The sequence below is a fragment of the Strongylocentrotus purpuratus genome, unplaced genomic scaffold (genome assembly GCF_000002235.5).
Source record: "Strongylocentrotus purpuratus isolate Spur 01 unplaced genomic scaffold, Spur_5.0 spur5_scaffold_17, whole genome shotgun sequence".
In the NCBI taxonomy this organism is placed as follows: domain Eukaryota; kingdom Metazoa; phylum Echinodermata; class Echinoidea; order Camarodonta; family Strongylocentrotidae; genus Strongylocentrotus; species Strongylocentrotus purpuratus.
The window spans coordinates 27,786,744-27,811,484 of record NW_022145602.1 but is presented as its reverse complement, the minus strand read 5'-3'; the positions used below and the strand labels follow the sequence as shown (position 1 = coordinate 27,811,484).

Sequence of the window (24,741 nt, the reverse complement as noted above, 5' to 3'; positions counted from 1 at the left end):
TTGAATAAAATGGAATGATTGAAATTTAAATTATCATAATGCACATTTTATTCAATTGATTATAAATGACTTATTGATTGACAACGAGCATTGCACAGAAAGCATGTTCCTGATTGAAACCACATATAACCGCCTACTCAGAGACTATGAAAATGTTAACAAATTAGTTAGTGGATATACAAATGGATACATAAATACATTTAAATTACGGAGCCTCCTCATTTGGTATATATATATTTTAACGACATCAGAGCAGACCTAACCCACCATACTCTCATACATACATCTATCCCTTTGCGCCTCAGAATAGTTTACTAGATCGATGGCGCATAATAAATGCTGTATTATTATTATTATTATTTTTGTATGAAGGTAGATATATATAGATATATAGACCATATACATGTATATATATATAAGTCATATGTATATAGCACTTTAAGGCAAATTTGATTTGATTTTCCATTTATTAAAATGAAATGAGCCTATTACCCAGAACAGTAAACAATAATATCATGCTTTGCTATAGTTTAAATAGCAAACAGACAACCGTTTTAATAGGCGATTTATTGAAGAGAAAACTAATTATTATGCATCTAAAATATTTGCGTTCATATTTTTATCAAAGATTTGAATTTAGTTTGGAATCTTCTCAATTCTCACGATTGTCCGAGCATGAAAATGATATAGATTATATATGAAGAGCGTCTATAACATGTTGAAATACATGTATAAGCACTCTTAATATCGTTCAAATGTGTTACAGGTAAAATTGACCGTTGGTATTACATTATACTACGTTCCATTACTCTCAACATGGAAATAAAATTACTGAATTAAAGCAAAAGTTGGCGAATGCTGTCAAAAAGTAAATGAAATAGTCCGACAAAGCCTTTGCAAATGCACACCCTCAGATTAACACACTCAAATGCCCAATGTAATAATCCCATAAGAAGATACGTTTGAGGGAGTGGGTAAGACTCTTTTACAAAGGCCTCTTAAAAACCGTTCATTCATGCAAATTTGTATTACAAACTTAAAAAAGTCCAACTTGCCTGTACAATTGCTCACCCTCAGATTGATACACTCCGATGCCCATGTCACAAGTAGATAACAGGGGCGGATTTAGGGTGTTCGGCGGTTAACACCCCCCCCCCCCCCCCATTGGGAGGCCAAGTGAGAAAAAAAGGAAAAAATACAACAATCTTTTTTTATTGAAATATTGGGGGCAATTTTTTTTTTAATTCTCACTACACCCCTACCCCCCCCCCGCCCTTCACCCCCACTGAGCGAAATATTTATCGGTGCGATTTTAAAATTTCGGGGGGCAAAATGATTTCATTCTTTTAGTGCTTTAAGTTTAGTACCAATGACATGTCAAACGTTTCATTTTAATATTGATATTTGTTTTGTAAATTGACCGCGAGAAAAACTTTTCTCCCCAATTCCCTCTCTCCAAATTCTGCTAATGAATCCCCAGCTTCCTTAACAGTGTTGTTGTTGTTATTGCTTGTTTGTTTTTTCTTTTCCCCTTGTATTACTCTGAAAATAAGCAATAATCTAATAAAAGTTTAGTCGTTATAAACTATCTGAGCACTTTTGGCAAGAAAAAGAAACCGTGATTTCATCATGTCCACAACAAGATGTGTGCTTTTAACCTGAAATCTGTAGGGTATGCTTGAAAGTATCATTTATTAAATAAGTGGAATATGGAACACGAAAACTAAAGCCAAAGCCAAAAAGAAAAACCATAATGTATCGTAATGTAAAGTTGAAATGATTCAATCATAACTTCAAATATAGCTCGTTTTCGAGCTCATCATCTGACTGCAAGAAACCATCACTTGAGCCTACTGTGAAGTTGTCTTCATCTTCCTCTTCGACGAGCTCTTCAACAATATTCTCCTCTGTTGCCTGGTAAACGTTTTCTGCTTCAGGTGAAGCATGCTGCCCCGTCTCCTTGGTCAACCAATGTTTGCTATTCAGTTGCAGTTTACTCGTTCCATGCGTAATATGCCCAAGGGCTTCTTCCTCTTGATCGCCATCATCGTCCGAATCGTCCAACACCTCGCCAGCCTCGTCAATCAGCATTTCATTCAACCCATCATCATCGTTGCTTTCTTCCTCCTCTTCTTCCTCTAATTCCCGTATTCTGCTGCTATTTAATCCTGTGTCGTTATGAGACTTCATCCGATGATTAAGTGCCAATCGCTTTACACCTCTTACGGGGTTTCCTCCGTTCTCCATCTCATTTTTACCACCTTCCTCCTCATCCTCCTCCTCTTCGTCCTTCAAATCCTCCCTCTCACTCTGGCTCCCATCTTCAGTCAGCGTCTCCATCTGCAGCGGTCTCGTGAATGATGATGATGCTGCTAGAGAGTTCCTCGTAAGTCCCCCGCCCATCTCCGGCCGCCCGATCCTCGGTGGTTTTGATCTCCCCGGTGGCTTCCCCAAAATCCCACCGCTGCCACCAAACGTACCAACGTTCGGAACCTTTCTCGTCGAATCACCCAATGCGTCAATGCGCGGGCTGCCAGGTTTTGTTCTCTCGGACTTAGGCTTGACAACACACTCGGGATCAAAATCTCGTATTGCTGTATTCGATTTCTGGAGAATGTCTGTCAGAGGTGGAGCGTCGGGGAGTTTGTATTCCTGCTTCGCTCCTGCATAAAACCGCGGTTGACTCCTCTGTCGTTGGATCTCTTCCCGGGTCATCAGCGGTGGACAAAAGTAATTCGCAGGGTTTTCTCGGTCCTCCTCTTTCCTGATGATGAGTTCGATTTCTGTTGGAGGTGGTATAAGGTTAAGACTATTAACGGGAGACACGAGATCTTTCATGACTGTGTAGCCTCCGCGTTGTTTCAGGATCTGGGCTCTGAGATCGGTGAAGTTACTGAAGAAGTGCACCTTATCCGGAATTGAAAACGCACTTATTCTCCGTTTGGCAACGCCCTTCCACTTCTCCCTCAGCTCTTTCTTCCGAGCATCCGCCTTCTTGCGTTCGCAGAGTTCTAGGAGTCTATCGCGTGAAAAGGATCGAGATGAGATGTATCCATCAGCCACTCCTTCAAGAATGTCCAACTGGCTCAACTCTGGGAAGAGCCTCTGAACCAAGGTAATCGTTGACATGTTCTTCGGGTTCATGTGGATGCTGGGAAACGAAGAGGTGCTACGGTTAACAAACGTGTTCCTCTGCGTTATCTTAGAGCAGTCATAACAATGGCGTGGGCCCAGGACGTCACAGCACTCACGAGACAAATCACTGGTTGAATCTAACATGTCTTCTTTCACGTAACTCTCTGCTCTCGAACACGGTCTCTCCCGATACCTCCTCGTGAGATAACGCTCCTCGTTTGGTTTACGGACCTTACGAGCTGATTTAGATTGAGACGCATCTGGCCGACGCTTGGTGCCTTCACCGTATAACCGACTGGATTTGCTTCTTTCTCGAGTTTGTATTTCATGCTTAGTTGCCATATTGATAACTTGGGTCACATTCATACCCTTCTCATCGTCTACCCCGACAGTTTGTGATGAAGGTGCAGTGTGGCATCTGTCAGGAAAGAAGGTCCGCACTCCAGAATAGAGCTTCGTCGATTCACATCGGGATTTATTTCGCGTGCTGACATCCTCAACGCTCCCTCTTTGATCGTACAGACTTGAAAATGCCAAAGGGGAACCCAACGTTGAAACTGATCCGGAGGTCGGCCGTTGAGACAAGGAATCGTCAATGACTTCGGCGAACAATCCTGGGAAGAGGCTTTCGGTCGTCTTACGTTGTTCCTCGGCGCGAATCCGCACCTTCCTGGACTCGGTAAATTCTGGAGCGATGCTCTTTGACCATTCGAAGACCACTTCATCTTCAAAGGACAGTATTTCTTCTGGAGGGGGCGCTCGACATGGTCGGCTTGAGTTCTGCAGGGGGACATCTACCCGCGAGCTTGTCCTAGGGCTTGCCCGTCCTTTGATTAGCATGATAGTGTCTCAAGCCTTCTGTAACATCTCGAATTCTGGAGGTATGAAAAACATATAAATAAATATAATAATAATAATAATAATAATAATGAAAATAGTAATAACAATAATAATCATAGTAATCATAATAATTTGTCTACCCAGTGAAGCCTCATCAGCTTCATTGCTGTTTTGATGAGGGCCCTGCAACTATTACTCAATAAATTGTCAGGATCCCCGGGTTGAGGTGTCAAATGTGGATTAATGTCTTGCCAAAGGACGTAAGTGCCGGGTTGGGATTCGAACACTCATACCATGGAATGAGTGTCAACTGAATTGAAACACTATACCACAACACCTCAACACTGATGAAATGTATTAGTTAAAACATGATGCACGGTACTTTTGACAATTCCATTCTTTCCTTGCATAAATGGACAACTTTAATGTAATATATGAAGGTGCTGAAAGATTTAAAGATCTTGAATAAGATAGGAAAAAACGAGGAATTTACTAATTGATAGCCTATTATTCACTGTCACTTGCCATGAATTCATTAAAAGAAAAAATATATATTAAGGAACTATAAGTACAATATTTCTATGTTCATACAAACTAGTCTTAAAAGAATATTTATGTGCCACATAAACTATACGAATTCTAAAGACTAAAATGTTAAATCACCATTTAAAATGGCACAGGAGTGCAAAATCAATCCTCGACCCTTTTAATGGTAATTTCACATTTTACTTATATTTTGTGTATATTTTGTCAAGTAATTTATTGATAACACAGTCCTTGAAATTCGATAAGAATGATTAATGCTAATCACCAATACTTAGCAGTCTAAAGTCCAATGACAATACCTACTGACTTGATTGTATAGTATACTACCGTATACAATTAATTCATCGTTAATATGATAATGAATAATGAATTCAGTGGTGTATATCAAAACCCCATAAAAATCTGGAAAGGCTTTGATGTAACTTGTGTTTCTTCTTTACTTAGGTTGTATGTCATAAACCATATTATACAACGATATCAAGACAAAAGGCCGGCTATATTCAAGATTTCAAAAATAATGATGGCAGTGGAATGTCCTCACATTACTAAACAATGGGAAGGAATCTTGCCTACACGGGTTGGCGTAATTGGGGTGAGGCAAATCCATTCTACACTGGATATACCAATGAATATTTTAAGGAAATGACGATTATCAAAGTCAAGACTGCTATCTTTGGGTAAATCACTCCAGACATGAGCTATGTCCAAGGTACCCCTCCCCCTTCAAAATTATCCCTCGTACAACCACTCCTATTACAACAATTTCCCCCAAAATAGCTCTAAATAAGAATAAATGGTGTGCTTTTCCACAACTGTCCCCTTAGATGGGGAGCTAAAGCCGCCTCCCCCTCCCCCAAAAAAATAATCGCGAGTCACATGTAAAAAATAATGAACGCAAGAGCCCCAAGCCCCTCCCAACATTACCGCTAAGCGCCCCCCCCCCCCCCAGAACAATCTTCTTCTACAACCTTCCCTGTCCAGGGGAAAGTTGTTCGGATGCAGATACATTTTGTCCAGATCAGAAAAAAAGTAGTTCTAGCATCGTACAAATTGAGGAAAATCCCTTTTATATGCGACAATTGTCCGGGCATATGTTTCGGAGGATATTTGTCCGGGATGACATTCCTGGCGATCATAAAACTCGCGTAATAAGTCAGTTCATAATTATCTGCGCAATCTGAATCTTCACGCTTGCCCTCAGAGTTGGAGTACATTTAACTCACCTATTTTCAAGAAATGATTGCGACGATCATTATAATTTATGCTTGATATAATTTATAAATTTTATATATTTTCAGTACCTTATAGATCATTCTCTTTCTCTATATGACTTCAAGTTTCAAGTTTCAAGTTTATTTCACATTTCACAAATAAAAAGAATTCACATAATTGACAAAATTAGAACATAATATGAAATGTACCAAAAGTGTCAAATTATATAATTATTTCTTTGAAAAGACGTCGAAATTAATTGTAATGAATAGAAGGTTATACAGAGTGAAATGTGAGGAACCTACTAAAAAGCTCAGCTTGTAGATTATAGGTTCCCATAAATAAAACTAACATTTGGTTGAAGTAGTTGTAATGGTAGAGGACGTATTAACAAAGGTATCAGAAGATAAGTAAAATATTAAGAGTATATCATATAGTTACAATCATTTCATTAATACAATTTGTTTTAAGAATATTTCAACTTTATGGGCCACAGTGATTATGTTATGATTTCATTAATGAACATATCTCTACATTTATATCTAGAAACTCAACTGGTCCAGGTAATATATCTGCCTTCCTTTCTTGAAACTCTTAAAATGTATAAATAAATATAAGGTCTGTTGGCCAAGGCAAGGGAGTGAAAGCATTATTGAACAAGTTGTGATGTTTCAAGTTGAATGCAAAATACCCGAACACAAGAGTTCTGAACACCGTATAACTATAACATGTGTATGTGGTGTATACTATTGTGCGAAACGTCCCGTTAAAAATGAGTGGTTCTTTTTTCGCACGGTAACTAAGGACGCACTTTCCCCCAAACCCGACTCGTACATTGACACTATAATACCCTCTGTAAAACTTGCATTGTTCATATAAGCATGTCGGCCATGTATCTCACAACAAACATGAAAAAGAAAGGAGCAGTACTTACATGAATTTGCTGGTTTCATGGTGCAGCACAGGTATGAAATTGTTCGTCGGAATATTGTGAGCGACTGTCTGGAAGTGTTTACAGAGCGTGCGGTCCTATAGCCTACAATGCAGTAGAAGGATTACACCCCCGCGCGACCAGGACTGGGATTAATAAGAGCGTTCCTTTTGTGTCAGAGGTCGACCTTTTTGTCATCGTTCATAGACGAATGCTTAGAGCTGTGGTTTTAGCGGCCTGGTTCAGGAAAAAAAATCAATAATGTGTGGTTACCGATATCACTATATTATACGATCGTGTGTTATTGTCGTCTGCTCGAGTTGAAGGTTGCGCGCCTTTCAAAAAGAGAGGAAAAACAAGCGATGGACAAATTGTTACATGGACTGGTCGGTGTGGAACAAGAGGGAGAGGGTTCACCGACAATATGTTCTTTAATAATAAATGAGATTATGCAAATGTAACAAGCTAGTTCATGTAAACACGAAGCTGGTGACTCAGCTCATCCAGGGCAAGGTCAAAGGTTAAATTGAAATTCCTTAAATTGGCAACAAGTACTTTTTTTTTCTTCCATGAATATCAGAAATACATTATAGGACAGTTCAACAATTCTTGTTTCTTGAGTGGTCAATTTTATTTATGTTATAAATGTGAATTACCTTGAAGACATATTTGTTAATTTGTTGCAAATGAAAATCAATAAAATATGGGGGGAAAAGTACTTTTCATTCATTGTATTTTGTAATGAAGAATGCTCACGTCTCTGAAAAGTATCAATGATAAAAAAAGGAATGCCGAAAAGCGTTTTTTTTTCCCCACCTTGTTAAAGAAAGCAGATGTTTGAATCCAGCTTGCTTACAATAATATTTACGGAATTCTATTGTATGCCTTGTATTAATGATTGTTTTCCTCCTTATTTTCCTGCAAAATCTTCAACCAAACAACAATTGATACCACAAGGTCCACAAGGTAATCTAAATAAGTTTTTCACTGTCTACAGTCTCTAAGTCGAAAGAGACACAATGTCTATAAAGACAAAATAAATCATGGCTCGTTCCATATTACGTATAATAATAATAATAATATGGTTATTTTATAGAGCCGATATCAGGCTCTGACGCTCATGGCGCTTTACACATTGTTACCCTGGTCTTAGCCGAGCTGCCAAAGTAACTAGCGCTCAACCATATCAGGTACCCATTTACAAAATGTACACCTGGGAGAGTGGCAAATGTAGATTAATGTATCATCAAAAAACTAAAAAGTTATACCACCCCCACACAATTATATGCGCACAGTCTTGTAAATGTATTTTGTCATGGGTTGTAAAGCATATCAACTTTGTTTTTAGGTTCATTCTAAAACAACAGCTTTACAAGGGTATTTTAAAAATTATATATATTGTTATTACTCATGCAAGAAGGGTGGTGTGACAGCGAGATGACGAGAGAAAGTGAAATGCCAAAGTGAGAGAGAAGGAGGGTGAGAGAGAGAGAGAGAGAGGGAGAGAGAGACAGGGGAGGAGCGAGAGAGAGAGGGGAGAGAGAGAGAGAGAGAGAGAGGGAGGAGCGAGAGAGAGAGAGAGAGAGAGAGAGAGAGGATGGGAGGGAGAGAGTGGTAATGGGACAATTCGATTGATTTTATCGAAAGTGGCGTAGCGTCGAGGGGCCACTATGTCACATGGGGATGAGGTCATGTATATTCCTTTTTTCTCCATTTACCTCTCTCTCTCTCTCTCTCTCTCTCTCTCTCTCTCTCTCTTTCCTCTCTGTTCCCTTATGTTCATTTTTCATTTATTCATCTCATTTTATGAGTAGATGTTGGTACCCTCAGCCCTCGTACACATTGGCGAAAGGATAAGAAGTCATTTACGATTTATATGTTTGCTGATTTAAAAAAAATGTTATTAAAAATTTATTGCGATAGTGCAAGCCAAGATCGCTTCAGTGATTTACTTCTCAATAACAATTGCTACCCCATGCCGAGTCTGACTTTTGTGTCGGTCTTCAAATACCTTCCCTCTTTATACACGGGTATTTGGGTCTTTTGTTCTATAACTCGCAGTGTCTATTTGCCTTATCGATTTCCTCGCCACACAGTGATTATTAAGTAGACTTCATACTTAATGAAAAAGGGATTATTCTCCCCCCCCCCCCTCTCTCTCTCTCTCACCCTCTCTCTCCCTCTCTCCCTCTTATTATGAAATGGATCGGGTTCAGGTGCATTCGTTCTCTCACTTTCTATATTTACTGAGAGTTGCCCTCTTTATAACTTTCTCTTTGAGCGCACTCCCTTTAAATCACGTTAAGCTATCCACTTTCAATCCCCTTCCTGTCTTTCTCTTTCCAATTTTCCACTTCATCTCTCCCCCCCCCCCCTTCCCAAGTCCCTCTCGCCAGCGACATAGCCAAGAGGGTAAAGGGCATTTCCCGCCTCAATTCCAGGTGCCTCGATGTAAATTTGAAAATGTATTTTTGTTTTCAAAAGTAAGATATTCAATACAAGCTTACTCTATAAAAGCTCTGCAATGCATCAGAATATATCAAGTCTTCTTCAATGTACATATTTCCTAAATGTTTCCAACCCATTCCCATAATAGCCAATGCAAAATTAATATCCTGGCTACCCTTCTCCTGCTCTATCTACCCCTACCGCTCCCCACTCCCTACCCCCTCCCCTCTCTCTCTCTCTCTCTCTCTCCCTCTCTCTCTATCTCTCTCTCTCTCTCTCTCTCTCTCTGTCTCTCTTCCCTAGTCCACTCTCTTTATCTATCTATCTAATCGCTCGTCATTATATCGTTCACTTCTACTATATATTTTTCTTTCTTCAGTTAAACTAAATACATTCATCTTACTATAGCCATACATAACAAACATACTGAATAATACAAGCTATATCAGTTTTCTTTATTACATTTTTAAAAATTTAATATAATCAGAAGTATAAGTCCCTGTCTGATTTCAATATGAGACGGTATAACTAGCTATGGAAAAATACATCTATAATTTCCAAATTATTTGGCAAGCATGCAAGAATTTTTGAAAAAAGTTTGAAAATGGCACGTAATATAGAATAAAGTAAAAAAAAAAAAAAAAACACCCATCTGTCATATTCATATACAAGCATGAAAAAGAAAATATTGCGAATTTTGCAATGGCAGGCGTGTACAGATATACTAACTATACAGCGTAACCTTATTATATTTTGTTTAAGACCTATGCAATCACATTGTTACAGGCCTATTGGAAGTTTGAAACCTTGTACATGTAATAATAAAAATGATCTGATAATTATGAGCTCAAATAGGGGGACATAGAGCTAAGGAATCGAATTTGATTTGTTTTATTTTCACTCACTAACGGGACAAGTCTGCTAATGGGCATGGTCTCCTGAATGGGACCATTGATGAAATTAATGAAAATGAATTGTCAGTTTCATGACCCCATGTACTACTAAACAAAATGTTTTTATTTTAATTGAAGGATGTAACATAGAACCGGTGCTTAATCTATCTGAATTAGTAGAATTACAGTAGAATATGGGCTGTACGGTTTATTGTTAGGACTGTGGAAAAACAAACACGCTCGATCCCAACAAAATTATAGCGCGAATCCCAATTGATTTTTCATAAACGCCCCCCTCCCCAGATGAAATTGGCAAAAGGGAAACGATTCAATTTTTAGTATTCAGTATTATCATCCTGATCATGGTCCTAAGTGTTCCCATAAACATTGGGGTTAAGTTTCTAATTCCTTAATTTGCTCCGCTTTTCATTGAAAGTATCTAAAGTTGTTGGCCGAAAAAAGTAGAGTAGCCTTAGCTAATACAATGTAATAAAAACACTTTCCACTTTCAAACTTTATCCCATTTTAACAAGACCATTTACACTCACAGTAATCAACCGATTTTCCCCAAAGTATCGTGAACTTACGGTGGGAGTTGTTATGCGAAGAAAACCCTACTCATGAGTGTCATTTTCATAACTTCGAGCGAGACTCAGTGTTTTTTTTGCCAATGTAAATGCTCACTCTAAGTCGCAGAATCTCAGCAATTTTGTTTTCTTTACTTTCGCGCGCTATCAGGAACGAAACTTATCAAGCAGACATGATGCGCATACGCTAAACTTGCCCAAAATACAAAACTCCGTGGTTTTTACACTCTAGTGTAAACGTAATTTCTAAATCAAGATTTCGTTAGTGTTATTGTGCCTCAATATTGTTTACATCAGCAAAATGTCAATAAATCGTTCAGAATTAAATTTCAGAATTGGGAACTATTTCACGTAAAATATATTAAACTGCAAAGAGTGGCGTAATGCTAATCCTGTAATGGAAGGGGGAGCCGCAAATGAACGAAATCAACGGATATGTGGGGAGGGCTGACGTGGTAGACGAAATATCATAATTTTCTCTTTTTGGACAATTTCTTGTCTGTCATTCGATTGTAAGGGTGCAAATGCCACTGAGCTACGTCATGCACTGATTCCATTATGCATGTCATGCCGAACTATTCCAAACTTCGTACTATTAAAATAAATTATTTTTAAGGTTGCCTTTGTAGGACTACATGTACTTGGAAAATACCCTTCCGAATAAATCCCATTCGGAGTAGTAAGGGGGTCGATGTGTAGTATTAATTGTCCAAGACGAGTTGTTGTCCGGGTGTTATGGTTGCTAGGGGCAGTTGACCGGACTCCGAAGGGTGCTAGTCCGGGATCGTTGTCCTGGCACGTTTGAGAAGGCCGGATTACGAATGTGACTGGATCCATCCGTCAATCAATTTATACATTGACCTGGGGTATACTCAAACACATCGTTATGCGTGTTAAAGCGAACTAATCTTGATCCGTCAGGTGCAGTTCTAGGTTTGACACCGCTCCAAACCTGCCCATCAATCTGTCCATTGTTTGCGTGTACCTCCGTGTATTCACTCATAGCTAAATTCGCAATTTTTTCCGCCGTGGTCGCCCGTCCAGGCTTCGTTCCTTTTCCAGAGGTCGCTCGTTTCGTCTGGGCCCGCACCTTTGCCCTCCGGATTCGGACAAGCTCTTTATAAGTACTTGATTTGTCATATTGCTGAGGGGATTCTTCCAAATGACTCTTTGTTCTTTCGGATTCCTTCCTCGTTGTCTCTGAGTTAGAAGAGTCTTCGGACTCTGGAGGTGGTCTGCTTTCCTCTGATATCGTACTAGCTCTACTGGAGAAGAAGGCCGGTCCGCCATGTTGTGCCCTGCGCGTAAGCCTGCTTTCCGTATGCGGTCGGTCCTGCAGCAGCGCGCGATGCGAGTCGCGCGTTCTGAAGTGCGATAGCTCGGAATGCGATCGTCCGAGTCCGTGTATCAAACTCATCCGTGCCTCCTCTCGAACATCCTCCCCCTTGGTGAGTGCTAGTCTTGGCAAGGCCGCGTAAGGATTCTTAGGCAACTGGACGTTCAACATCTTCACGTTGCTAGCCTCCTTCCCAGCGATAGTTGGAAATGAAGATTGGAAACTTCCAGTGAGTTGCTGCACCGCAAATGGACTCATCAAATCAAATTTGGTGATATCTTTAAGACTCAACGCTGGGCGACTGCTATTTTCTTTCCTCTTATCATCAGTCTTGGAGGATGTGAAATTCCCGCTTTTGCTCATACCCCCTCCTCTCGATTTCCCAAGCGTTCGTATAGAGCTCGTTGTTGATACAGGCATTGTGGGCCGCCTTGGAGAGGGCATTTGAATAAACATGAGATTAGTATTGTATGACATATTCTTTTATTTCTTTCCATTTGAAGTGAGAACGTATTTCACTTTCCAGCCACATCCATTTACTTGCTTTTCAGTGTTGAAAAACTGTAACGAGGTTGGCATCCGCTGATCGTGGAGATGAAGACGTTTCCTCAGAATATATGGTATATTGTCAACAGATGGCGCTCTACTGCTAACTTCGCTCGCCGCTTTTGGCTGCTGCAGCTGTTGGCAAGGTGCGGGGCTGTGCTTACTCAAACCCTGTAAATTAAACAGAAGGAGATAAACGAAGATTAAGTATATATTATGATAAGATTTGATACGGGGTTTTGACCTTTAGCATATTATTTGATAAATTGGATACACGTTTGTTAATAGAATCAATATCATAGTTGATAAGGCGTCGTACGTATTTTATTTGCACAGCCGATCAGAGCCCAAATCTGTTCTCAAATTTTGCGCTCGATGCAATTTAGAAAAGAGTGACCTGACCTGTTGTTCAAAATCGAAAAGGTTTCATTTCTAATCCTATTGTTGATACAAATATGTGATGATACATTAAATTAAACTGTATTATTCCAAAATTAATCATCAATTTTATATTAATTACATTACATATCATACAATTCATTGACGATATATCCAGTAAAATGGTAATAATCGAAGAGAAATGAGATTTAAACAATAGCGATAAAATAATATTGCTTGAACAAACAATTTGTACACAATGTTTGTTTTTGGTAGACAAGTTCAACTCTGTTCAAGTTTGTTGTTTTATGATAATGGCCAAGTCTTTAACCTACTGAACTCATATCTATTACGGTTATATTATATTTCCTTCATTTGAGCCTCGTTCAGATATAAGATGGTTAACCGCCGCGGTCTTTTTATATTGATGTTAGTGTGAAACGCTTCGCATTTCTTACGACACAGAGCTAAGTGGATACGTGTGGACCTTTGATGAGCGCAGTTGCCATTCAACTAATTCATCATCGTCATCATCCGTATATTTTACATAAATATATGCTCTCAATTATTTATACATTCTGTTTATCAAATCTGTTCATCCATTTCATTAAATTTGTTTCGGACTGTCATGATTATTTTCAAGCAATTTGTTTACCATTGCAGTCATTCTTCCGCAAACATTTGTATAAGGCTTGATGAAATATGATCATTTGACAATTTATCTTTTTTTTTAAATAATAATAATTGTCATGTATATTTGCTTATTTATGGTTCATTGTCAGACTGTTTTATGCTATCGAAAATTGTTTATGGATTGAGAGTCAATTGAATAAACCACTATACATGACACCACCACGTCACGTAGCCTTTATTTTGTTTGGAGAATCATCCTCAGTAACGTTACAGCGTTCTGGCAAATAAATAATTGTTTAGGATTGATTAGGCTTACGGATCACGCTTTTGATCAATCAATTACGTCTTTGCAAATGTACCTAATCAATTCACTCTTTCTTACCATGACTAAAGGTTATCTTTAACAAGATTTGTCAAAATGATAGATCTCCCATATGCAGCTAGCCTTTTGACAAGGCCTCGTGACTCTAAGCGGCTGAGATGAGTCTAGATACCCGGAGTGAACGCGCGACCGAGTGACGGAACGTCACGAGGCCTTTTGAAAAGTGGGTTTCACTGCTGCGCATGAATTATTCATAGATACATATTAACATGCCAATACGCCTACTTTGGATTTATTGACCAATCAGAACGGCGATCTCCCAGTTGGCTTCGTTCGTGATTCGTTCCATGTAGAGGTCAGTGGTCTTAGCACGTACGTAATAGTTCATAGCATGTAGGTCCATGTTCGCACTACGTAGAGTTTACTGTGTGTGTGTGTGTGTGTGTGATGGATACTATATGCTGACGTCGTGCGAGGATACGTTCGCTGATTGGACGCTCTATTTTCTGGAGCGAATTCCAGTCGGAAACAAGGGTTAACATAAGAAATCCAAATCAGATTGATAAAGGCCACTAGGATGGGCTCCTCGCTCTCGCGTTCACTTGGGTTTTCGCGATTAGTCTCGTTTTAGTCGCTCGGCGTCTATCAGACAAGTGGCCTTGTTTAAAGGCTAATATGCAGCCCGCTACATTTTCCCTTATCAGCATTGACATTCTATATGCATCGAGCTCTTTAAAAAAAAACACTATTAAACAGAATAGTTACTGCTTTTCAGTCTCACTTGTCTTGGTACAAAATCGATTCCCATATTCAGAGCTTTCCAATTCAACATGATGTTTCGTCCCATCAAAAACAGAACTCAAGATGCAAATATCGTCCTTGTTTTCACGAAGTGACGGTAGTGAGGAAAATCGTAACGCAAAGTGAATGCAATTTTTTTTCACTACCGTCACTTCGTGAAAACAGCGACGATATATCTGATAACAGAAGACATCAAAATAAGCAAAATAAATACCATCCAGGACCTACCGACCGCATCAAGTAAAAAGAGGCAAGTCGATATTTCGGGACCCCGTAACATGGCGATTTAAAAACATCGCCGACACCTATTATATGTTTAAAATCTATAAAATGAATAATACAAAAGGTGGCTTCGTTCCAGTAAAAGGCGCAATAAAAGACACCGGCCACGAAGACAGGTATTATACCCCCTGTTGGGATCAATCTGTATCCATTTTCTTTGATCTATCCTTGTAAGTCGATTGATTCTATCGATGTGTATCTCGCTCTGATGCGCGTGTCCAAGTAGACAATAATAAATTCCCTAGTAAGCATATTTTTCATGAAATGCCCCATTTGGGCCTTTACAGCTGGGGCATTTTAATCTGAATTTTGTGCTGGAAACGACGAGGTTCTGAAAAGGGTTAACAATATTCCCCTAATCAATTAGAAGTCTGCAGATCCATCGTACAACATTTGGCCCGTATTCGAGATCGGCTTGACTAATGTATGCCTATGTTTTAAAAGGGCTGTTGACATATAACATAACTAAATAAATATAAGATATATATATTTCATTGGATGAAATATTCATTATTCAAGAGCGGGTGATGTTTTTCGAAAGAACACTACAGGGGAAGCACACTTCTTTTTAATCTTTTTTCTTAATATCATTAGCATCGCCTTCCCTTTACCTAACTTTCTTTTTTTTCTTTATTAATTTATAATTTCTATTTCCAGTTTTTGTTTGTTGTCCTTTTTCCTGTGTATAATATTTCGTTTTCAATTAAACTGACGGTGTCTTATAAATTGCTTTACATGTACCAATCGATCGTCCTGAGCAAAGAGCTTACAATTTTATGACCTAATTCCATTTTTAAAACAAAATCTACTTTTATTTGGTGATCATCGTCACTTTCGTTTCCCTTTGAGTATTCATCTCATAATTTGTTTTTATAATTATAAATTATTTTTGTGTAACCTTTCCTCGCATTTAGGTCTACGTGTATATATCTTCTTCTTCTTTGCTCTAATTAACTGTGACCTCTACTTGATAACATTTTTTTATTTTCTCGTGTTTAATTACTTTAATCCCTGTGCTTGTGAGAAACACAAATGCAAAACTTAAGGCAATTTAGTTTGTTTCATGCAATCCTTATATCTTAAGGGCCGTTAGGTTTATCTTCCCTTTTAAATAAGAGCCAAAATATAAATATTCCAAGCTTACAATGTGCTGAGATTATGTATAATGTAACATTTATCGTGCATCTTTTGTTGAAAATTTGTAATGTCAATGATTTTTAAAACCTTAATGAAAATATGAAAATCTTGGGACTCCCTATTTCCTCCCCCACCCCCAATCTATAAATCATTTAACAGGCCGAATCGAAAAAAACATAGTTGTAAGCATGGGGCGTCGTCCCTTCGCCCCCCCCCCCCATCCGAAGTCAACCCATAGACTGGTTAGTATCTTTGTTCTTTTTGATAGGTTTCCGATATTCTGTAACGAGGCCATTTGATTTTGATTTTCCGAGCTCAAATGAAATTAATCGTGGTCGAGTATTGATCGCGCTGTCCAAGACAACCTTCATGGTTAATGATGAAGAGTAACTGAGATTTGATAAACAAATACATTCTCTTTGAGATTTGCTTGTGATTCAATGAAATCCTAGCTTATATTATTCACTTCATAGTTATATTACATTTCTGACTTATATATAAATCAAAATGATGCGAAGCATAGTTATCACATTCTTCATATATACGACAGGTAAGAGTTCTGCAATTACCCTTCCCCTACCCCCTCCCATCCCTCCTTTCAGCGTCCACCATCCGAAGGAGGTTCGTGGTTTTCTTTGTGTCTTCTGACAGATTTCAAATCTTATAAAGCTACTTTTTAAATGAATCATCCCCATCGCGGACAGCTCTTGACCGCACTGTCACAAATATCCTTCACTGTATAGATCTGTGATTTACAAACAAAGATCTACACATGCCAATCACTTTTGTTTCCATGCCATTTTTAGTATTTGTTCATGTTGTTGTTGGTGTTGCTGTTCTCCTTCCCCTCTTCCTTCTTGTTGTTGTTGTTGTGGTTGTTGTTATGATTGCTGTTGTTGTTGTTGTTCTTCTTCTTCTTCTGTCTTTTTTCCTTCTTCTATTTCTCCTCCTCTTTTTTCTTCTTCTTGTCCACCTCTTTCTTCTTCTGCTCCTCTGCCTTTTTTCCTTCTTCTTCTTTTTCTCATGCTCCTTCTCTTTTTTCTTCTTCTTTACTCCTTTTCCTTCTTCCTCTAGTCCTTTGCCTTCTTTCCTAATTCTGCTAATTATCCCCATCCTCCTCCTCTTGTTCTTCTGTTCCTTTATTTTCTTCTCCTTCCCTTTCTTTCTCAAATCGAAATACAAGGAATATCATCTAGTTTTCACTTGTATCAGTGCGTATCATTACATTTTTTAAGTTTTCAAATTTTAATTTCTTTGTCAGGAAAATCGAAAGAATTCCATATCAATTCATCTAATTGAATTGATTGTAAAGTAATTGATGAAGTGCTCAAATTTGACGCTACATCAAAAAGTAAGCTTATCAACACCTTAAAGATGTATCTGACCAAAACGTGGAAAGCTACTTCTTATGATAATGGAAAAAACTTAAATCAGTTTAATCGGTATGTTTGCACTCTTCATAACTGTACGCTGTAGATAAACTTCTGTTTGCGTTCTAAAAAAAGTCATGCAGGTTTTGTCGTACAACAAATTCGATTGATCACTTTGTCAAGCGTTGAAGAGGAAGCCCCTCAAAAACTTAATCTTTCTTTTTGTCCCATGTCAGCGTGCATTTCTTCAGGCACCCTACACCCATGCATGTACACACTAGTAAGAGGCATCGTTTAACAATGTTAAATCTGAGATGCATGGTCCTACGTGTTATCAGTGTCTGTGATATGGTGAAATATTGAAGCCCTATAAAATTGCGCTTCCAAAATGATCATGAAGTAAAAAATCTGTGCGTGACCGGTTTTACCATACTCATTTTTCCCCAATAGACTGTAGTGTTATAAAAACCGTTAGGTAAACGAAAAATGAAGTTTCGATTTCGAATCACAAATATCTTGATAATCAGACATGCGATCGGCTTGTAAAAGTCATGTGATTCCTGACTGACCTAAAGTTATATAATTATGATTGCAGCATGAGCTAAAAACAGTATTTTGTTTCAGAATCTGAGACAATGTTACCAAGTCACTTTAACCTCCATTCGTTGGTGCGCAGCAGGCCACATCTGCTGGGCAACAAGAAAGTAAATGCATTTCATCTTTTGGCAACGAGTATATGTTTTATTTTGGCCAATTACTAAGCTTTACCACAATTTGGACAGAATATTTTATTTGAAATAAGTCCATGATTTCGGTATGCCCAAACGTGGAGCTTGATGTGTAGGATCATCGTCCATTTTTTGTTAAGGTGTTAACAAAATCATGTAAGCCGAGCAAAATACAATTTAACAGTTAAATCAAAACTTGTTGCTGACATGAACACTCGTCATTATAACGCACTGATGAAGCTCTAACATGATTATACCAACGTCGTTCAGGTTGTGTGTAAAACATAAAATCTGAAAGAAAAACCATCAGAAAGCTATAAATCTGAACATTCCAGTATGATTTAGAGATCCTTTCTGAAAGCTTTCTGCAAGTTTAAATTTCAATTATCCTTTAAAATAAATCACTCGTAATTAAGACTTACCAAGATTTATTCATAACAAATTATTCCATTTGGGAATTGTTGGTCACTGGAATTCCAAAACACCTTTTATTTTTTTTTCAGTTTGATTGCCACTTTTCTGACAGTTCTAACCCCGTGTTACAGTTATTATTCAAACACCAGAATTTGGAAGCAAGATGATTTTTGTGTCAATTTTAAAAATGATAGAGTGAAACAAAACGTTCCTCAATATAGGAAGGGGAACTCAGATGATAAGATTAAGTAACTGTCATCGCGCTAAATGATATCGGTGGGGCTAATGGAGAGCATCAGTTGCAGAAATCAGACAACTTTCCCTCCTGTTTTCCTCCCCTCCCCAATATTTCAGGTGGGGGGGGGGATGGCCTGTACAATCATCCCCCCAATAATTCACCATAAAAATTTTTAAAAAAATTAATGATGAGAGCCCGATTAGAGTAGTTAATGGTTATTACTCGCAAGATGACCATCAATATACACATTTTGCTATCTCATTTTCATAATACATACACATTTACGAAGTAAATGACACAACCGTATATGAGACAAGAACAAATTGAATTCTCGCTCATACGGATTTTTCAGGAATTAATGAATTTATTCAATTTGTTCAATCAACAGCATCATAGAAATGCAGTGCGCCAAATGCAAAGACTCAGCGTTAAAAAGCTTGGGAGCGGGGAAACTGAATTCAGACAAGGATTTAGAGTCGAGAACGGTACAACGGATCGTCTTCTTTCTCTAATAATTTAATGAAACGTCAGAACTTCCGCGCTTCGCACGGGAGCGGGGAAACTGAATTCAGACAAGGATTTAGAGTCGAGAAAGGTACATCGAATCGTCTTCTTTCTTTAATAATCTAATGAAACGTCAGAGCTATAGCGCTATGCGCGGGGGAAGGGGAACTTGATTCAAACATTAAGGATTAAGAGTCGAGATGGTACATCGAATCGTATTCTTTCTTTAATAATCTAATATAACGTCAGAGCGTCCGCGCTATGCGCGGGTGGAAGGGGAACTTGATTCAAACAATGATTGAGAGTCGAGAATGGTACGTCGAATCGTCTTCTTTCTTTAATAATCTAATGAAACGTCAAAGCTTCCGCGCTACGCGGGGGAGGGGGAAACTCCCTCTCCCTGCACCAAACACCCTAGGGAGCGCGCTTTGCACGCTTCGCGTGCTCACTACCCCTCCCCCTAAATGAAATCCTGGCTACGCGCTTGGGGAGGAGGTGCAACCTGTCACACGATTCTACCTCTTGGTTGCTTTGATCCATATTGCCGAAATTTTTTTGGCACCTATCATCCTCCCAACCACGGATACATACAAATCGACACCCTTTTCTCTGGAGCAGTTTAAGAGGCGGCTGGTTGGAGCAACTGTGCGACAGAACGAGTTGGAAAAAAGGAGCTATATATTTTACTTGCACAATTAAGGAACATTTTATTATGCAGTACAGTAGTATTTCTTTTGAGGCTCACACGATGCAGCATGGCAAGCCAGGCTAGTTCACAGCACTGCACACAAGTATAGAAATACTCTACTAGACTGTACCTGCACTCGAAGGAGAAGAACTTTCCTTGGCACAATCATTCATTTAACGATGTCTGTTTCTGGTTGGGTTAAATCGCTGTCGTGATCCAGTAAATTACATCCATCCGTCCAAAATGTCCAAGTTAAAACGAACTCGCTTTTTCGAATGCCTTATAAACGAAATAGGGCCTAAATAGGCCTACCAACATTTATTCTGGCCCTATAGTATGTGAGTCCGTTGCTAGTGTGGACCTGTTCCACATCGGTCTTCAGCAAGGTATGATCCGCTCGGGTTCCCGGTCCAGCCGCTTGTCAAGACCGCTCTGTTGACAAAAAAGAACAAAACATGCCTGGCTTTAGAGCTCTCGTTACCTCGTTACGGTACTCGAAGATGTCAACCAATAAAAACTTGTTTCTTCTTTGCAGAAACCTCTCCTCCTCTTCTTCTTCAAGTCCGTCCTATTTGTTTTGAGACTAATGAATAGACTAGTATTAGCTCAGGAGAGACCAACTCTATTTGGTCGTGTACATAGGCTCTTTGGTTATCTGTGCTGGCAAATTGCTCTGCAAACACCAGCTAAAATAAAAGAATACCTGTATGCGTACCTGCTTTCATTTGCATGGGTAGCATTTTGAAACGCTCAATAAAATTGTGTTTGTCTCATTCGACAGTCGTTTGCGTGTGATTGTTCTTTTAAACGGGATGGTCGACGGTGCCCACACGTGCAATGGTTTATCGAATCGTTATATTTGTTGTCTGGATTATGAGGCTAAAACTCGTTATGTATTTATCTTGAATGTTAGAGATAGTTACATTGGAGAATGGTAACCTTGAAAGAGAGGGGTTGGAGTGACAGAGTGGTTATATCGGTTAGTGCGATGTATTGATAATATTGATCGGTCGGAAGTGTGAGTAATCCGTCTGTATCTATTATTGCGTCTCTCGTTCGCCGCCCCCCCCCCCTCATGCCATTCTCTATATTTCCCTCTCTCTCTCTCTCTCTCTCCTCCTATTCCTCTTCTTCCTCACTTTTTAAGTCTGTTTCCGCCAATCTCTAAAACTTTCTTTCTTTTTCTTAACACATATCGTTTATACTAATCTTTTAGCCTCTCTCTCTCTCTCTCTCTCTCTCTCTCCTTATTTTCTTTCTCTTCTATTTCTCCCCCCCCCCCCCCCCCCATTCTCTCTCTCTCTTTTTTTTTTTCTCTCTCTCTCCCCGGCTCGCTCTCTTTAACTATATTCTCTCTCTTTCCTCTCTCTCTCTCTCTCTCTCTCTCTCTTTCTCTCTCTAGCTCTCTCTTTCTCTTCCTTTCTCTGTCTTTTTCCTCAATAGTCATATGAGTCTGTTTGCGTCTCTCTTTTATCTAGTTCTTTCTCCGTTCTCACTCTTTCTTTTTCTTTACATAAGAATGGCTCTTTGCCTCTCTCCTCTCTATCCTGTCTGTCTGTCTGTCTATCTCCCCACCCCCCGTCTCTCTCTCTCTCTCTACTCTTGGTCATCATTTTCATTTGGGGACACGTGCCTCAAGTCCCCCCCCCCCCCCCCCCGCCTGCACTGTAGTAGCTAGGCCGTTTTATCCACCTTTTAACAACATTTGTTTTATAACACTGCAAAGCGATGCTACTCAGGTGACCATTATTTACACACACTGGATACATTTGAAAGCTCGTGTCAAAAGGTTTCAATTCAAGGTGTTCTAAAGCATACAATTATATGAAATTAAACCACTTTATTTGGATTAGGATTACTTTTATTTGACTAGACGAAAAGGTACATAGTAACTAGGCAGGTGATACTGGAGACAGGCTACCGAGACCCTCGCCCCCGCCGTCAAAAACTCACACACGAATTTCTTTATCGGGCGAGAAAGAAAAAAACGTTATAGTTAACTAATTTCACATTGCGTATTATTTTTCAAATGCCACTGCGTTGGCCAAGGAAGAAGGAAAGCGTAAAAAAACACAATTGGAAAGAAAGAAAAAAAATTAAAAAGCAAAGCGAAAGAAGAAAGAGAAAATCGAAGAGAGTAAAATGATGAACAGGAAATGAACAATAGAGAAATCTGTGACGAAATAGAAGAAGGAAAATATATGATACACAACATAATCTCTTTTATTTGGCACAGAGGAAGTAAAGAGGTCACAAACAGACAAACAGTACTCTCGGCTTGATAATATGAGGAAGCATTCTTTTTAGCAACAAAGTTGTGGACATGTGGAACAGTCTTTCTGAATAATATCTCATCAACTAATATGTAGAATAGACAAAAACTGGTTAAAAAAACCGTGATCTTGTGTATAAGCCTGTATGAGCTGATATATCGTAAGTTTGCGCAAATTGTTGTCCTTTTCCACTTATTTGGTTTGAAATGACAAGGATAACGTATAACCACTGAAGAATACATCTACGATTGATGAATAGGCTATTCCTATAGCATCGCTGGATTCAAGTAAAATAAAGTAAAGTAATATTGGCCCAGTATGTGTATTCATTTCACAAGAGTTGGGAGTTGGGAGTGGTGTTTATACATGTTGTTATATGTATTTGAAACCGAGCTCCTCTCTTGTGTGATTCCTAATGGATGTTGTGAACTCCATTGAACTTTCTATTCCCTTAATTTACTCAGACATATCTAACATTACACCTCATCGAAAATATACTCCTCTTAACATATTATGATATATGCCTAGTATATTAACAAAATTGTGTCAACAGTTTATCACCCATCTTCACCGTCATCTCTTGTCCACTTTAGGCATGGTTGTATATTTTCACTTTGTTTTGTTCTTTTACTCTGATAACTCTTTTATCGTTATCTTCCCTTTCTTCTTCTTCTTCTTCTTCTCCTTCATCGTCTTCTTCCTCTTTTCCCTTCTTGTCCTTATCCTTCTATATGCATTTTGCCATTGTCGCTTTCAGCTGCTTTTTTTGTCTATATCTTACCCCTCTCAACATTTATTCTTCCTTTTAAATCTCTCCCACTCTTAATTTCAATAGTTTACATTGTATTCGCAAACTGTACTCCTCTCTTTTCAGTTTTACTCTCGATATTTTCCACCACTCCACTTGCTCCGTTTACTTACTTCAGTCCGTTTTCTTTCACATGATTTCAGTAGAACTTTGTTACTTATGCTTATACTGATTACTTTCTAATTTGTGTTTCCATATGTTGCAATAAGCTATATTTATCGTATTTATACTGATTTATTTTTCAGATTCATTGTATCATGTTATGCTATATGTTATATAGGCCTATTACATTATGTGTTATTAATTTTGTTTGTAAAATTTTGTAATTCGGCTAAACGCCGCGATGAAAGTTTGGTTTGAAATAAACCATGTATAGTTGAATGGAACAGAAGAAAAAAAATCACAATATGAAAATATTCTCAGTACACTGAGAAAAAATTATTTTACAAATTTCTGATTTTGTTTGACTTAATGTGTAAGTTGTTATAGGCCTATATGCGAGTGTGTGTTTTTATAAGTTCACTCATTGTCTTCAATGAAACAGATTTTTTTTTTTTAAGGCGATTGTGTTGCCAATTGGTAATAATGCATTGAAATACTCTTTTATATAATATACATAATATGAATGTTTATGAGAATATATTATATATAAGAGACGATATAATGTTCTGCAACATAGGAGATATTCAAAATCATCTCAAAGACTCCTCGATCGAAGCAATCCACGTCTCCACAGAGTCTTTTATTTTAATGTTTGGACCCAGGTCCAAAAAAACAAACAGTTGGGAACCAGTTGAAAGCAACTGGTACTGGTACCAGTTGATTCCAGTTAAGTGAACTGGTTTCAATATGGAAATTGGTGTAGTGGAATCAACTGGTACTGGTACCAGTTGGAATACCAGTTGTCAACTGGTACCAGTTAGGACTAGTTGAAACCACTAGTTGTGAACTGGTACCAGTTGAAAAAACAGTAGATATTTCCAGTTGATCATTTAGTAGCGTCCAGCAATCTACTGATAATCAATCAATCAATTAATAATTAATATTGCATGGCATCTGGCAACCACCTGAACCATACTTATATAGACGCTTGCAATTGCTCCATCACACAGAGAATTTGAAGTGAATCACTGTTGAGTATATAATGTTAATTAAGTGTGCAGAGTTCGTACATTATTTTATACAAAATTGTACATGCTTTTACTGGTTATTAATTACATAATATATCAGTATTGTTACGTCTTAAATTATATGTAAAACATGATCAGACGTATATAATATACTTGTCAATGATTGACTAAGAAACTATAAATCACAAAATTGATGTGCATTGTCACATTTGCATGTCAGATCATGATAATTACATTTTCTGTGAAAACATGCAAATTAATGATGAATATGCATAAAGTTACATTGAACTGACTTTTCAACTAGTATTCTACTGGTTTCAACTGGTAAATCAACTGGTTTCAACTGGTAACTCATCTGGTAGTCATTTATGCTGCCCAAAGCGTTTTATCCAAAATAGTTTATTTAGCTTATGATAGCATACTCTTTCAAATCAATGTAATATTCTCAGTGGTGGGCTCTGCCGCCCTCAGTGTCAACATGATTTTGATATCAATGAGAAAATGATATCATGTTTGTTTGTCAAGTGCGAAGTATTCTAAAGGGAAAACCAAAATACGACC

General features: G+C 38.3%; 2 protein-coding genes across 2 annotated transcripts; both read right to left on the bottom strand.

Moving 5' to 3' along the window:
* Window positions 1-1,535: 1,535 nt before the first annotated feature.
* On the bottom strand, window positions 1,536-6,786 carry LOC105447369. Its single transcript, XM_011685319.2, has 2 exons — window positions 6,668-6,786; window positions 1,536-4,010 (listed from the first exon to the last, which is right to left on the bottom strand). Exon 2 carries the CDS (start codon window positions 3,973-3,975, stop codon window positions 1,786-1,788), a length of 2,190 nt encoding a protein of 729 aa, XP_011683621.2. The 5' UTR covers window positions 3,976-4,010; window positions 6,668-6,786; the 3' UTR covers window positions 1,536-1,785.
* A 3,874-nt stretch (window positions 6,787-10,660) lies between these two features.
* On the bottom strand, window positions 10,661-20,660 carry LOC754205. Its single transcript, XM_003728224.2, has 2 exons — window positions 20,100-20,660; window positions 10,661-12,645 (listed from the first exon to the last, which is right to left on the bottom strand). The coding sequence occupies exon 2, from the start codon at window positions 12,403-12,405 to the stop codon at window positions 11,437-11,439; it is 969 nt and encodes a 322-aa protein (XP_003728272.1). The 5' UTR covers window positions 12,406-12,645; window positions 20,100-20,660; the 3' UTR covers window positions 10,661-11,436.
* Between the last annotated feature and the right edge of the window lie 4,081 nt (window positions 20,661-24,741).